This window comes from Eurosta solidaginis, chromosome 2 (assembly GCF_040869045.1).
Source record: "Eurosta solidaginis isolate ZX-2024a chromosome 2, ASM4086904v1, whole genome shotgun sequence".
NCBI lineage: Eukaryota > Metazoa > Arthropoda > Insecta > Diptera > Tephritidae > Eurosta > Eurosta solidaginis.
The window spans coordinates 255,476,423-255,489,942 of NC_090320.1; the positions used below are offsets into that span (position 1 = coordinate 255,476,423).

A 13,520-nucleotide genomic window follows, 5' to 3' on the forward strand; every position below is an offset into this window, starting at 1 on the left:
AATTTTTCTGTATAGAAAACTGTATTTCGTACGTACCCGTACAAATTTATTTTGATGCATAGACGGGTGTTACCGCTGCTACAACGGGTATGAAAATTCTCATGCTTAGCGGCAGACCTGCAGAAATACAGAGATACAATTCAATTGTAATATGTATTTTGAGCATATATGTAACACTCCTGTATTGCTACAAAAGGCTAGGTACATTCCCAAACACCAGAGTGCCGATATATTTCTGTTTAAACGTTTTCGTTTTTGTATTAAATAATCGAATGTACCTAAATTAAATTTTTTTCTTATCACACTTATGCTGCTTCAATCACAAAAATTTTATAGGCTGTCTTGTTTTGATTTCGAATTCAAAACACATTGCGAGCATTTTCTATTAGCAATATAGGAGTATAACATATATGTGACTCGGTCTATGAAAATGTGGCTTATGACTCAAAAAAAAAAAAAAAAAAAGAAACAGGTGTTAATAGCTGTTTCTTGCAATTTCTTTTTTGAGTCATAAGCCACCTTTTCATAGACCGGGTCACATACGATTTTGACACATAGTCATAGTCAAAATTAAAATAGGTTTTAAGGTTAATTACAGCATGCGGGCATATTCATAGACAATCTTAAGTAAGTAACACTTAGTTGTAGCGGAAATTATGTTAAAAAGCTACAGTCTTGGCCTACTTGATGGTAGCGAGCTCCGCCTCCTCCCGGGAAAATTTACATTAAATATTTCGAAACAAGTTTTTTGAATTAGAAAAAACATTTTCTAATCGGCAAACACTCCAAATGTATTTCTACCATTAAGAGCTTCTCAGTGAAAATTTACATTAAATATTTCGAAACAAGTTTTTTGAATTAGAAAAAACATTTTCTAATTGGCAAACACTCCAAATGTATTTCTACCATTAAGAGCTTCTCAGTGAAAATTCATTCAGAGTCGGCATAAAACATGTAGGTCCCGTCCCGCCAATTTGTAGGGAAAATAAAGAGAGCACGACGCAAATCGGAAGAGAAGCTCGGTCTAAAATCTTCTGAGGCTATTGCGCCTTGCATTTATTATGGGTATACTTAACCGCATTTATTTGCATAGGTAATTAGTGTCTTAACATAAAAACTGTACTAATTTCATTAAAAAAAAGAAAGTGCGTAAAATTTCAAATAAGTTACACAAATAGGCATTCAAGAGCTGATGCAATTGCCGCAAACAAATTTGTTTTCTTTCGATTGGTGGCCGAGAGTGCGGAGAAAAAGGGAGACGGCTATGAGTAACTTGCTTCGTTTCCTCATCGTTATGCAATCGCCAAAGAAGTAATATGTTGCATGTATGGACAATGTCAGATTAAGTTAACTAGTTAAAACTTAATACGGGAATGCTCCTGATATTTTTATACATAAGTCTTGATAGGCAGATGTTGCTGTTGTGTTTCATTCCACACATATGGCTAATGGCCAGTAATCCGTTCGTTGTATATATGGATTTGTTTTGCAAATACGGCATGTGGCATTTGAAAAGTTTTAAAACCATATGCATTCTGGGCGCATCGGTTTATATAGATAATTGATAATCGTTAATTTGTAAGTCATTTACACTGGTAACAACAAAATAGATCATGACAGTAAGAACCAGGGAAATTTTATTGGGTCTAAGATTTTGCGGAATTATCGGCTTCAAACGAATAATAAAAAACACTGTTTTGTTCTAAAAAAATATATAGTTTTTTTTTTATATGAAAGTGCGAAAACGATTGCCACCACATTAAATATCTTCTTTCGTGCTAATATTCCATCATAAAATGTTCAGACCAACAGTTTATGAGCTACTTCTAGACTTATGTGAAAAATAGATCACAATTCAGAATAGCAACTTGATAAGTTTCAAAATATATGAATATCAAGTAAAGGTGTCTAAGTTCGGGTGTAACGGAAAAGTATATACTCAGCATGAGATAAAATTGTACATTTCATTTCAGATAAATTACTTTTTTACATAACACGTGGCACCGCCCGTTTAAAAAAAAATGTCTCCCCATTTCCTCTTACAATAAAACTTGATAAGTGAAATATCATTGATTCAAAACAATTTTTTGCCAAGTTATAGCTTATTATTCTAGTCTACAACCCTTTTTAACTTGTTTTATATCTAAGTTGCCGTGGTCTTTAACAGATCCCGTCCATTTTTACTAGAAATATTTTCTGCTATAGAGAAAATATGTGTACACAATTTCATTACGATATGTTAATTTTTCTTCGAATTATAGCTCCCGAATAATAGAAAATTGCTTAGTCATAAAAGGGGCAGTGCCACACCCAGTTTCAAAAATTTTTGTGTTTTCCAATTTAGTGTTATAATTCAATTTAGAAAGACAAATTCGATTGATACAAAGCTCTTTTTCGCTAAGATATAGCTTATTATTTTCATCTAAGACCCTTTTAACCATCTTTTATATAAAAGTGGGCGTGGTCTTTAACCGATCTCGTTAATTTCTGATTAATAGAAATATTTCTTGCCATAGGGAAAATTTGTGTACCAAATTTTATTAAGATCCGTTAATTTTTCTTCGAGTAATGGCTCCCGAAACATAGAAAATTGCTTTGTCATAAAAGGGGTGGTGCCACGCCCATTTTTTTTTTTAATTTGAAGTTTTTCCTATTTATTGTTATAAATCCATTTGGGAAATGAAATACCATTGATATAAAGCTCTTTTTTGCAAAGATATAGCTTATTTTATTCTTCCACGACCCTTTTAACAATCTTTTATATAAAAGTGGGCGGGGTCTTTAACCGATTTCGTTAATTTCCTTCAAAGCATTCCTTATAGTAAAGGTAACCTCTCTGCCGAATTTTGTTACGATAGGTTTAACGATTTTCGATACATGATTAATAATATTTGTAAAATTTATTTTATCACAAGTGGGCGGTTCCACGCCAATTTTAAACAATTTTTTTGACATTTTTAGCAATAGTCTCAGTATCAATCCACATGTCAAATTTCAACATTCTTGGTGTATTATTTACTAAATAATCAAGTTTATTGTGTTTTCCAAAATGTTATATATATGAAAAGTGGGTTCATTTTCAATAACAATCTATTCTGGGTCCATATAAGCTAGTGTATAAAATTTGGTGAAGATATCTCAATATCTACTAAATATGTCGTGTTAAGGGACAGACGGACGGACATGGCTCCATCAAATTTGTTTTCGATGATGATTTTGATACCTGTACAACCAACCGTTATCCACAGTTATGCAAACACGTTGAGTATAAAAAATAAATATTCTGGTAAGGTAGCAGAGCTCGTGATGTGAACCATTTTTAAATCGGGTATTCCATACAAAAAACTCAAGATATCTAGGATTACGTTTTCTTTTGTTTAGAAAGCCGACAATTTCGCGAAATCTCACAACCAATACAATACACTTTTACTGATTTTTACCTTCGTAATCTAGTTCTGTGAGTTTTTTTTAAGTAATATAGATTAAAAATTTACTTTCATCAATTATTTTATTTAAACTGTTGCACCCTGAATGCATATAGTTTTAAAAATATTAAAATGCTGCGGGGCGATTCTATTCAGTTTTCCAATTCGGCTGAAATTTTGCACAGCTTGTTTTTAGATTATTATATTCTGTGTGTTATAGGATTCAATGCAATCGGTTATTGGTGATATACATACATATTGCAAACCTTACCGAACCGAATGGTTTTTTTTTATTCTTTATGTCCATAAAGGGCTAATTAAACTTCCTTAACCCTAACACCATAGTCGTACCCATACCCATATCCATAACCATCTCCAATGTGATCTGTTAATGGTGCCTTAACCTAAAAATAGTGAAAATTTCATAAAAATGAAGAAAACGCAAAAAAATATAAACATATTCCACAAAAAATAAGTATCTTACTTAAAACGTATCCAAACAATAAATAAAATCAACAAAAAGTTAATAAATTCTGCAAAAACCAATTGGTTGGCTATGGTATGGGTATGGCGTTCGCGTTATGGTATGGCACCATTAATCGATTACATTGATTTCCATAAGGTAGGTTCGATCAGCTGTTTTATCTGGTTATGGTTTTACAATTATAAGTTACCATTAATTGGCCCTTAACATATAAATGCTTGCCTTGAGGTTGCTACTGCAAAAAAGCTTCCCACTGAGTTATAACATACTATACATTAACCAATTGAAGTGAACTCCCTCTATGCCAAATTTCGCTGTTGGCAATTCAACAGTGTACATACCTACATCGCCAATGTCATATTTGACAGTACAAAATAACAAAAAACAAGGTGCATTTTATCGGAATTGTCCTAATTTATTGGAATTTTTTAATGAAAACAAAATTTACTATCAAACTAATTACAATTAAGAGTGCATAAATATGTGGCAGGCACAACAAATAGCTGCTATACAGCTAGCAAACCAAATGCTGCATGCAATGTCTGCACCGTCCAACTACACGTTGAATCAGCGGTCACCTCATTTTGCATATGATGACAACAACGCTGCAGGGGATGCATCCGACGATGAGGACGATGAACAGAGCCGCACGCTTTATGTTGGAAATTTAGAAGATCGTGTCACTGAGGATTTACTATACGAAATTTTCTTGCAAGCTGGACCCATTGAATCGGTACGTATACCAAAGGACAATAATGGACGTCAGCGTAGTTTCGGCTTTGTAGTATACACACATCGTTGTACGCCATCTTATGCACTAAAATTATTCACTGGATTGACTCTCTATCGAAAATCAGTAACAATAAAATTGCAAGGTGAAACAAATGCTGGAAATAAACGACGTTCGTTACCCAATGAATGTGAACGTTATGGTATGCCACGTCCCAATGATAATACCATGCTACGTAGCACTAGCTATCCCAATTTCTATGATTCAAGTTTAAATGAGTATAATAAACTATCATCACCGATCTCTTCTAATCCTTTCCGTACGAATTCACCAGATTTCAGTTGTTTGACTGGTGTGGGTGGCAAGAATGGTGGAAATAGCGGTTGCGGGACGAGTAAAAATTATGATCGGGGTGGTGGTAGAGATCGCAGTGAAAGGGATAGAAGAATGGATAGAGATCGAGGCAATAATCATGGACGAAATCATCCCTACCAGCGTGATGACCGTCGTTTACGTGATGATGGTCAACGTAAACGCAGATAACAGTTGGAGGATAGCGATGGTGACGAAGACGATGCGGTTAATAGCGGAGGAAAATGAAGACACGTTGAGTGTTTGTTTTATTATTATATTTTTTTTAAACAAATTGTTTAACATGATAAGATGAGAATACTTACATTTCATTAGGCCTTTATCGAAAATCTATTATGTTTAGCATGACTTGTTAATACAGGCCTAAAACTTAAGTTCACATAATACTGAATGAGGTAATTTTAGAGTTGCTGATATCGACCCCTGAATCGGATGCACTTTTGAAATTCAATACCTTTTGACGTTGGAAGGGGCGTTTAAAAATAAAATTCTGACAAATAGCATTCTTCATCCGAATTCTAAGATAGGATGTTATTCAGCCTAGATAGCGTGATTGTTTACTCAACCGTCAAAATGTAAAACCTTTATACACTAAAAACCTTAATAAGTTTAAATGGCTTACTTATGGTCAAAATGTCAAAATTATGCATAAATTATTTACAACAAAACTGCAGACTATTAGTGAACAAAGCAATGCGAATCCTGTAGTCATAGTTATAAGGACAGTATACGCACATTTACACACAGTCGGCATAAAACATGTAGGTCCCGTCCGGCCAATTTGTAGGCAAAATCAAGAGGAGCACGTCGCAAATTGGAAGAGAAGCTCGGCCTTTGATCTATTCGGAAGTTATCGCGGCTTACATTTATTAATTTTTATTTTACATTACGCGTCAGCACCTCTAAAAATAGCGTAGCACAGTCACTCAAAAATTATGTTGTTGTTGTAATGGTAAAAACTGTTGTTGTTGTTGTAGCGATAAGGTTGCTCCCCGAAGGCTTTGGGGAGTGTTATCGATGTGATGGTCCTTTGCCGGATACAGATCCGGTACGCTCCGGTACCACAGCACCATTAAGGTGCTGGCCCGACCATCTCGGGAACGATTTATGTGGCCACATTAAACCTTCAGGCCATCCCCTCCCTCCCCAACCCCAAGTTCCATAAGGAGCTTAGGGTCGCCAGAGCCTCGTCTGTTAGTGAAGCAGGATTCGCCGCGGATAGGTGAGGTTGACAATTGGGTTTGGAGAAGCTATATGTTGCGCTGGCAACCTGTAGGGTTGCGCTACACAGCCCCTTGAATCTGGTATTTTAGTCGCCTCTTACGACAGGCATACCTACCGCGGGTATATTCTGACCCCCCCTAACCCGCTGGGGTAATGGTAAAAACTCTTCCACCCTTATATTTTACTTACCTTATTTTATACTCAAAAGTTACAAGGAAGGAAGGATATTGTGGGCAAGAAGTGAGAGGCGGCACCTAAAGACTTCGTTTATTGGAGTATATTCAAAAAGAAAGGCTCAATGGGTCCTCTCCCTTCGTTCGTACAAGCATACCGCATTCCTTTATGTTTAAAGGGTCATTAAAACAACAACAATTTAAATGCATTGCCTTAACAGTAAGTGCTATATACATTACTCATGTTTTACCAGACTTTTTCGAAAAATTAAACAACAAAAAAAGATGAATATTTAAAAATTGCAGCTCTATTCCCATGTTAGGATGTTTTTATACCATGAATATTTGGCTACAAGTTTGAAAATTTTAATAATTTAAAAACCCCAGACATTACAACTTAGAAATTTCGAAATTTATGTAATCTGTAATAAAAAACTTAAAACTCAAGTTTAACCCCAAAATTAGGACCCAAATATAAAATTTAATGATAAAATTCAACACATTGACAAGTTAGGATATATGTTAGAATTGTAATTCATTTCTCAAAAGTTCGAAACGTTCGAAAAAGTATAAGGTCGAAAACAGAAGAAAAACTAAAAAGTATACACTGCCTTTGATTAAATTAGTTTTAGAATTTTCAAAAATTAAAAACTTGAAAATTTTAAGATTCACAAAAAAATTCCAAAACTTCTAAAATCGTTAAAAAAATGTATCTATTTTTTGATGTAAATCATTTTTTATTTACAAAAAAAGAACTAAAATATTCTTGATAAGAATATATATGTGACCCGGTCTATGAAAAGATGGCTTATGACTCCAAAAAGAAATTACGAGAAACAGCTGTTAAATATAAACAATGCATTTCTTCAGTTTCTTAGTAGTAGTATTTTTTTTGAGTCATAAGCCGCCTTTTCATAGACCGGGTCACATATGTATGTAAATATTGTCCTGCCTTAGCAAAAAATTTACTGAATTTGTGCTGAGAGGGTGCATTTCGGAACCAATTCCGAGATAGAACATTCTACAGCCGAATTCTGAAACTATGAAACTAAGCGCTATTCAACCGAATTCTGAGATATTTTTTAGGACGTTCTTCAAAAGTTTGAACGACGACCGACTCATGTCCTTATAATTATGAAACTGAACGCTACACACCCATACATGCATAATTGAATTTAACAGGTAGATTCTCTGATAAATAATGTGTGCTTTAATTTGCTTTTAAACCAATTCATAAAATTCGATATTATATAAATAAATGTACATACATACTTACTTTTGTTGTGCGCCGTTTACATATGAAATTAATATAAAAAAACTTAGCTCATAAGTTGATTGGATTTTAAATGAAACTTTCTACTTAGTGTTTATATTAAACAATAAAATTGTTGGTTAAGGAATTAATATAAGAATTTAGCATGTAAAACTTTTAAAATTAAAAAAAAAAAAAAAAAACAAAAAATATAGAACTACTGCCTGAATCTTTATTATGGTAAGTTCATTCGAAAATAAATTCTAAAAAAATTTACAAAAAAGCTCAAGCTAAAGAAAATAAATTTGAACGAATTCGAATTTTTACTGTGACTTCATTCTGTAATTCGATTCGATAGTTTCTGTGTGTGATCGCGGGTTCGACACGAGCTCAAGGCCTAACAATAGTTATTTTATCTTATTATTGTTATGAAAAATTTTTTCTGAAAAAGAAAAAAATTTTAATTAATATAGAAGAAAGAAAAAACTTAGACAACTGCCAAAGTCGAACTCGCTATCTTGCAGGTCAGTAGGTCGATATAACAAAAAAAAATTGTTTCTGTGTGTGTTGCAATTGCATTTCCGAAAAATATTTTTAGATACAATTTATAGATTTACCTGGAGCCCTATTCTATAACAAAATTATATTAAAACAATAATATAATAAAACAAATTCTAAAATTCGAAGATAAATTCCGCTATTCGAAAATAAATTTTAAAATTCGAGAGCAAACTTAAAAAGTAAAGTACAGTAGGGACTAACATAATAGGATTCTGGTAAAAGTTTTGAGCTGTAATGGTTTTGTTTATTTGAATTCAATATAGCGCACAGAGTAGAGTTAATTGTAATAAACTAATTTTAATCTTGTATAAACAACGAATCGGGCTTGTGATTTCAAATATTTGTAATGTTTGAAAATATTATTGAAAAAACCTCAAAACTAGGTCTAAAATAAATTTGTCTACTATCAAATAAAACGAGAGAATTTTCTTTCGAATCGCATAACAGAATGGAGCTTGTGTTACCATTTCGAATATTAAAAAAAAATTTTACTATTGGAAAGCAAACGTACCATTAGTTCCAAGAACGATATGCAAATCACAAAACAACAAATTAAAGCTAATTTATTTTCGAATCTAATTACCAAATACAGCTGTAGGTTTAGGGCTTTGATTGGGGCCTATTTTTATTAATAGAACATAGAATTTCTTATACAAAAAAAAACTTCAAATTAAGAAAATACTGAACGAATTAAGAAAACATTGTATGGAGACAACTATATTTTCCAACTCGTTTGTAGTTTAAAGCATTAAATTCGATTACAATTAAATTTAAAATCACAAACTTTTCTAAAACACCGGCCACCGTGGTGTGATGGTAGCGTGCTCCGCCTACCACACCGTATGCCCTGGGTTCACACCCCGGGCAATGCAACATCAAAATTTTAGAAATAAGGTTTTTCAATTAGAAGAAATATTTTCTAAGCAGGATCGCCCCTCGGCAGTGTTTGGCAAGAGCTCCGGGTGTATTTCTGCCATGAAAATCTCTCAGTGACAACTCATCTGCCTTGCAGATGCCGTTCGGAGTCGGCATAAAACATGTAGGTCCCGTCCGGCCAATTTGTAGGGAAATAAGGTTTTTCAATTAGAAGAAATATTTTCTAAGCAGGATCGCCCCTCGGCAGTGTTTGGCAAGAGCTCCGGGTGTATTTCTGCCATGAAAATCTCTCAGTGACAACTCATCTGCCTTGCAGATGCCGTTCGGAGTCGGCATAAAACATGTAGGTCCCGTCCGGCCAATTTGTAGGGAAAATCAAGAGGAGCACGACGCAAATTGGAAGAGAAGTTCGGATTTAGATCTCTTCGGAGGTTATCGCGCCTTACATTTATTTTATTTTATTTTATTTTATTTTATTTTATTTTTCTAAAACAACAGTAAACCATTGAAATTACGAACAAATTAAGTATTTTTCATAACAGTTTAGATTTATTTATATTATAATAATATTCATGTAATATATGTAGGTATGTAGCCGTTAAAACGATTATCTTAAACACTTATTACAAATATGCTTTGTAGTATATTACAATTGTAAGTTTCGTTATATTAAAATGATACTCGATTTCCCATACATACATAACTTATATGCTATAATAACTAATACTAAAAAAGAAAATATCAGACGAAATAAATTGTAAAATTAGAAATATAAAATTCTTTTGCGTTCTGCTGCGAAAACTCGTAAGATCCGAATACACAAAATATGCGTAACTTCGAAAAGTCGAAAATCTAAATTTGAAATTTCGAAAACTCAGTAAGTGAAAGATTTAAAAATTCGAAAACTGAAAACCCCATACACTGAATTATTTGAACATTCCATTAAATAATTTTAATTTTGGAAAATTTTAAAGCTAAAAAAATATAAAAAAAAAAACAACGGTTCGAGTGATCAAAACATGCATAACTTCGAGAAGTCGAAAATAAAATATCAAATTTCTGAAGTTCAGTAAGCTTTAAATTTAAAACATTTTAATTTTAAAAGTATTTAAACTGGATCAATTAATCATTCCTAGGTGGTAAAATTAAATAATTTAAATTCTGGAAGTTTTAAAGCTAAAAATTACAAAACCTATAATTCTTATACGAAAACTCACAAATTCATAAATTTGAGAATGCAAGTTTCCGTAATTCATAAATACGAAATTTGCAAACTTAAATATTCATAAACATAAGTGCAAAGATTCGAAATTAAGTACATATCATATGTAAATAATGTGTTTTATACCTACATAAAAATCGTATATGCTCTAAATAACTATGTAAGTTAATTTGAAATATTACTCCTAATTCAAAATAAAAAATAAAATTTGTCTAACGTATACTCTTTAGCGTCTTCTCCACATTTCGATATGTACGTTGCGGTATCACTTCAGTCAACAAACGATTATAATTCGGATGACCCGACAGCAATTTGAATATTGATTTCGCATAACTACGTGTCTCTAAACTACCCTCCAACAACAAATTAGCGGACGTTACAAAAAATTTATCACGATTTTCACGTTGCATCGTATAAACTTTATCACTGCCCAAACGTTCAACGAGACGATGTAACAATTTCGCTGCTGTCGTACGCACCAAAGCATGCTGATGGGCGACACCTTTTGTGGTAAGTATATTTAGAATTTTTAGTGGTGTTAAATTATCACACATTGATTCAAGGGCACGTGTAGCATCGGCACGTAAAAAACGATTTGTATCAGCAGTACGATGTAGCAGCGCACAAACCAAATCATCGCATTCCTGCTCTAGACACTTCGATTTGAGCGTGAACAGTTCAGTAGATGCCTGACAAGCGGCACGTGCTACCTGCGATCGAAGATTACGTACGGAACGTGTTAGCTGTATACAAACCATATGCATTTGACTCTCTAAATACTCTGCATGATAACGCATTAAACGTACAATAGAATTAAGACCCAACATAATCACCTCCCAACTACTAGAATCGAGTTGATCGAATGTTTTAAGTAAACCATCACGTGGCTTCTCGAAACGTTGCAACGTAGGTGGATAAAGTTCAGCAGGTGGTTGCATTTTTATTGCTTGCTTTACAGGCGAAATACGTCGATTGTTGGATCTCAAGAAATGTGATGTTTTCGCTTTTTGTTTAAGTGGCGTATGCTGTGGCTTTATTGGTATAGCAGTATTAAGCTGTAAGCTTGCAGCAGAACCAGATTCAGTGCTTGCATTATCAAAGTTGATAACAGCCGCTTGTTGTCTTGAAGGTGGACGATCGTACAATGATTCCATAGATTTTATAATTGAATTGCGACGTGAAAGCGCTTTTATTTCAGCTATTGTCGGAGAGCGAGAACGTGTAGGAGCTGGTGTTTGTACTGGTGTATGTGCTGGTGTATGTGCATGTGCTCCAATTAAATCGTAATTATCATCGCCACAAGCACGCGTATCGTCTTTGCGACTTTTAGCGCTGATTGCACGCTCTGACCTTGGCGGTTCCAGTCGCTCATCATGCTGCACATCTTCATCCATCACTAAAAAACTACCATCACCCTCATCTATGTCTTCTTCGATTAATAAAGATTTAGCGGATTGCGCACGCGAGAGCACTGTAGGTGTATCATCAAGTTGTGTTTTTATGCTATCGCTTTTACTTTGTAAGCTCGCCAAACTATCATTTTTATTCAGCGAGGATGACATATTTCTTTCATTCATTATTGTATTAGCCATTGTTATATCTTCTAGTTGTAATGCATCTGTATCACTCTCCCATTTTGTGGATGTTGGACTGCTACCGTCATCATCGCTACATACATCTTGTAGTGCACCCACTTGTACACCTGACCCGTTATTCTCTGAATCTCCTTTGCCAGAGACAACCGTCTCTGCGCGCGTCTCTATGGGCGACCCAAGTGAATGGTTGTCACCGACAGTATCCGACTGTGCTGATGCAGTCGATTTCTGTGAATATGTTGCTGACTTAATTGAGATTGGTGTTGCTTGTTTGAATTCGCGGGGTGTCTGTGGTCTTTGTTGCATGTCTGCAATTGTTGTTGCCGCTATCATCGCCGACACCGCTTCGCCGTCCAGTGTGTTCGCTTTGCCGCTGCAAAGAAATGATAATTGTTGATAAGAATATTCGATTCGTATTTAAAGGTGAAGAATGTGTTTATCTTCCAGATTAGTAGATCATTTGACGCTATTGTTGTATGAAAATTTAAAAGGTCTTAAAATTTTGAACATAAAAATTTGAACATTTCTCTCAAAAATACAGAGTGATGATTGCAGAAGATCAGTCAAATTTGAAATTTAGGTAAGTGATGAATTTAATGGGAGTGGCTTGATTGATTCTTGAATATACTTTTCTGACGCTTAACATATAAAAAAGGAAGGGTAGACCTTGAACACAAGCCTTTAACCGCAGACTTAGTTTCTGTGAGATTCTTGCTACCAATAATGTTAACAGACTCCTGCTGGCTAGACGACTGCATTCGAACCAATACTCTTCCCCGCGTGAAAGCAGAAGCCTTCTTACAAGGAAAGAAAGCCGAACCGGTGCTAATATCAATTCTAATATCACAAGACACAAATTTTCTAACAGACTACTAAATCCTTTTCAAAGGCAAAAAATTATTGGAAATGAAGGCACCAACGTAGTCCGAATTCGTAAACATTTTTTTTTTATTGGAAAAAGAAGCTTTTTGTTAGTTTTTTTGGGAAAAGGGTCCAAGGATATCAAGGTTTGAGCACTCGTTGCTTACAAATTTCGTTATAAAAGTATCGAGCAAAAAAAAAAAAACAAATTTTAAGCACTTCCTTTATATAAGTGGACAAAAATAAGCGAATAATATCTCCTTATATAAAGACATATTCTTGCTAAACTTTGATTTTTAAATTTTTACATAGAAATTGCAAAAATATTTATGAGAATTAAAAATATAAAAGTGGAGCGCACATTACTTGGATTGGAAAGTTGGTAGGAAAGGAGATATTATTAGTCAATCAATTGCGCTCCACCTTTATATTTTTAATTCTAATAAATAATTTTGGAACTTCTATGTGAAAATTTAAAAATCAAAGTTTAGCAAGAATATTTTTCGCTGATTTTTGCCCATTTATATAAAGGAAGTGCTTAAAATTATTTTTATTTTATTTTCTCCTTTTCTTACATTTTCTCGGTGTCTTAACTTATCTGTTAAGTTTTACGCGTGTAGCTCAATGAGAACTTACATAAAAATCAATCCCAAAATTCCCTCCGTTCTCTTTTGATTTTTTAAATATCTCAGTCCGTGCGCCCTCTAGCGAAACTTTTTGTACCGTGTCATCGGATGTAATCGAC

At 33.9% G+C, this 13,520-nt stretch overlaps 2 protein-coding genes across 2 annotated transcripts in view; one reads left to right on the plus strand and one right to left on the minus strand.

The window, feature by feature from the left end:
- Positions 1-4,293: 4,293 nt before the first annotated feature.
- Positions 4,294-5,627, plus strand: LOC137240828 (RNA-binding protein 7). The gene has a single exon (XM_067767655.1). The coding sequence runs from the start codon at positions 4,391-4,393 to the stop codon at positions 5,180-5,182; it is 792 nt and encodes a 263-aa protein (XP_067623756.1). The 5' UTR covers positions 4,294-4,390; the 3' UTR covers positions 5,183-5,627.
- A 4,473-nt stretch (positions 5,628-10,100) lies between these two features.
- The window catches only part of LOC137241840 (uncharacterized), a 187,832-nt gene continuing 184,412 nt past the window's right edge, over positions 10,101-13,520 (minus strand). Inside the window, 1 exon segment of the mRNA XM_067769221.1 lies at positions 10,101-12,287. Coding sequence (XP_067625322.1) covers positions 10,532-12,287 — 1,756 coding nt within the window. The 3' untranslated portion in view covers positions 10,101-10,531.

Bases quoted from the DNA above. Each gene is read 5' to 3' on its own strand.
- LOC137240828 (XM_067767655.1), top strand. From the start codon at position 4,391: ATGTGGCAGGCACAACAAATAGCTGCTATACAGCTAGCAAACCAAATG.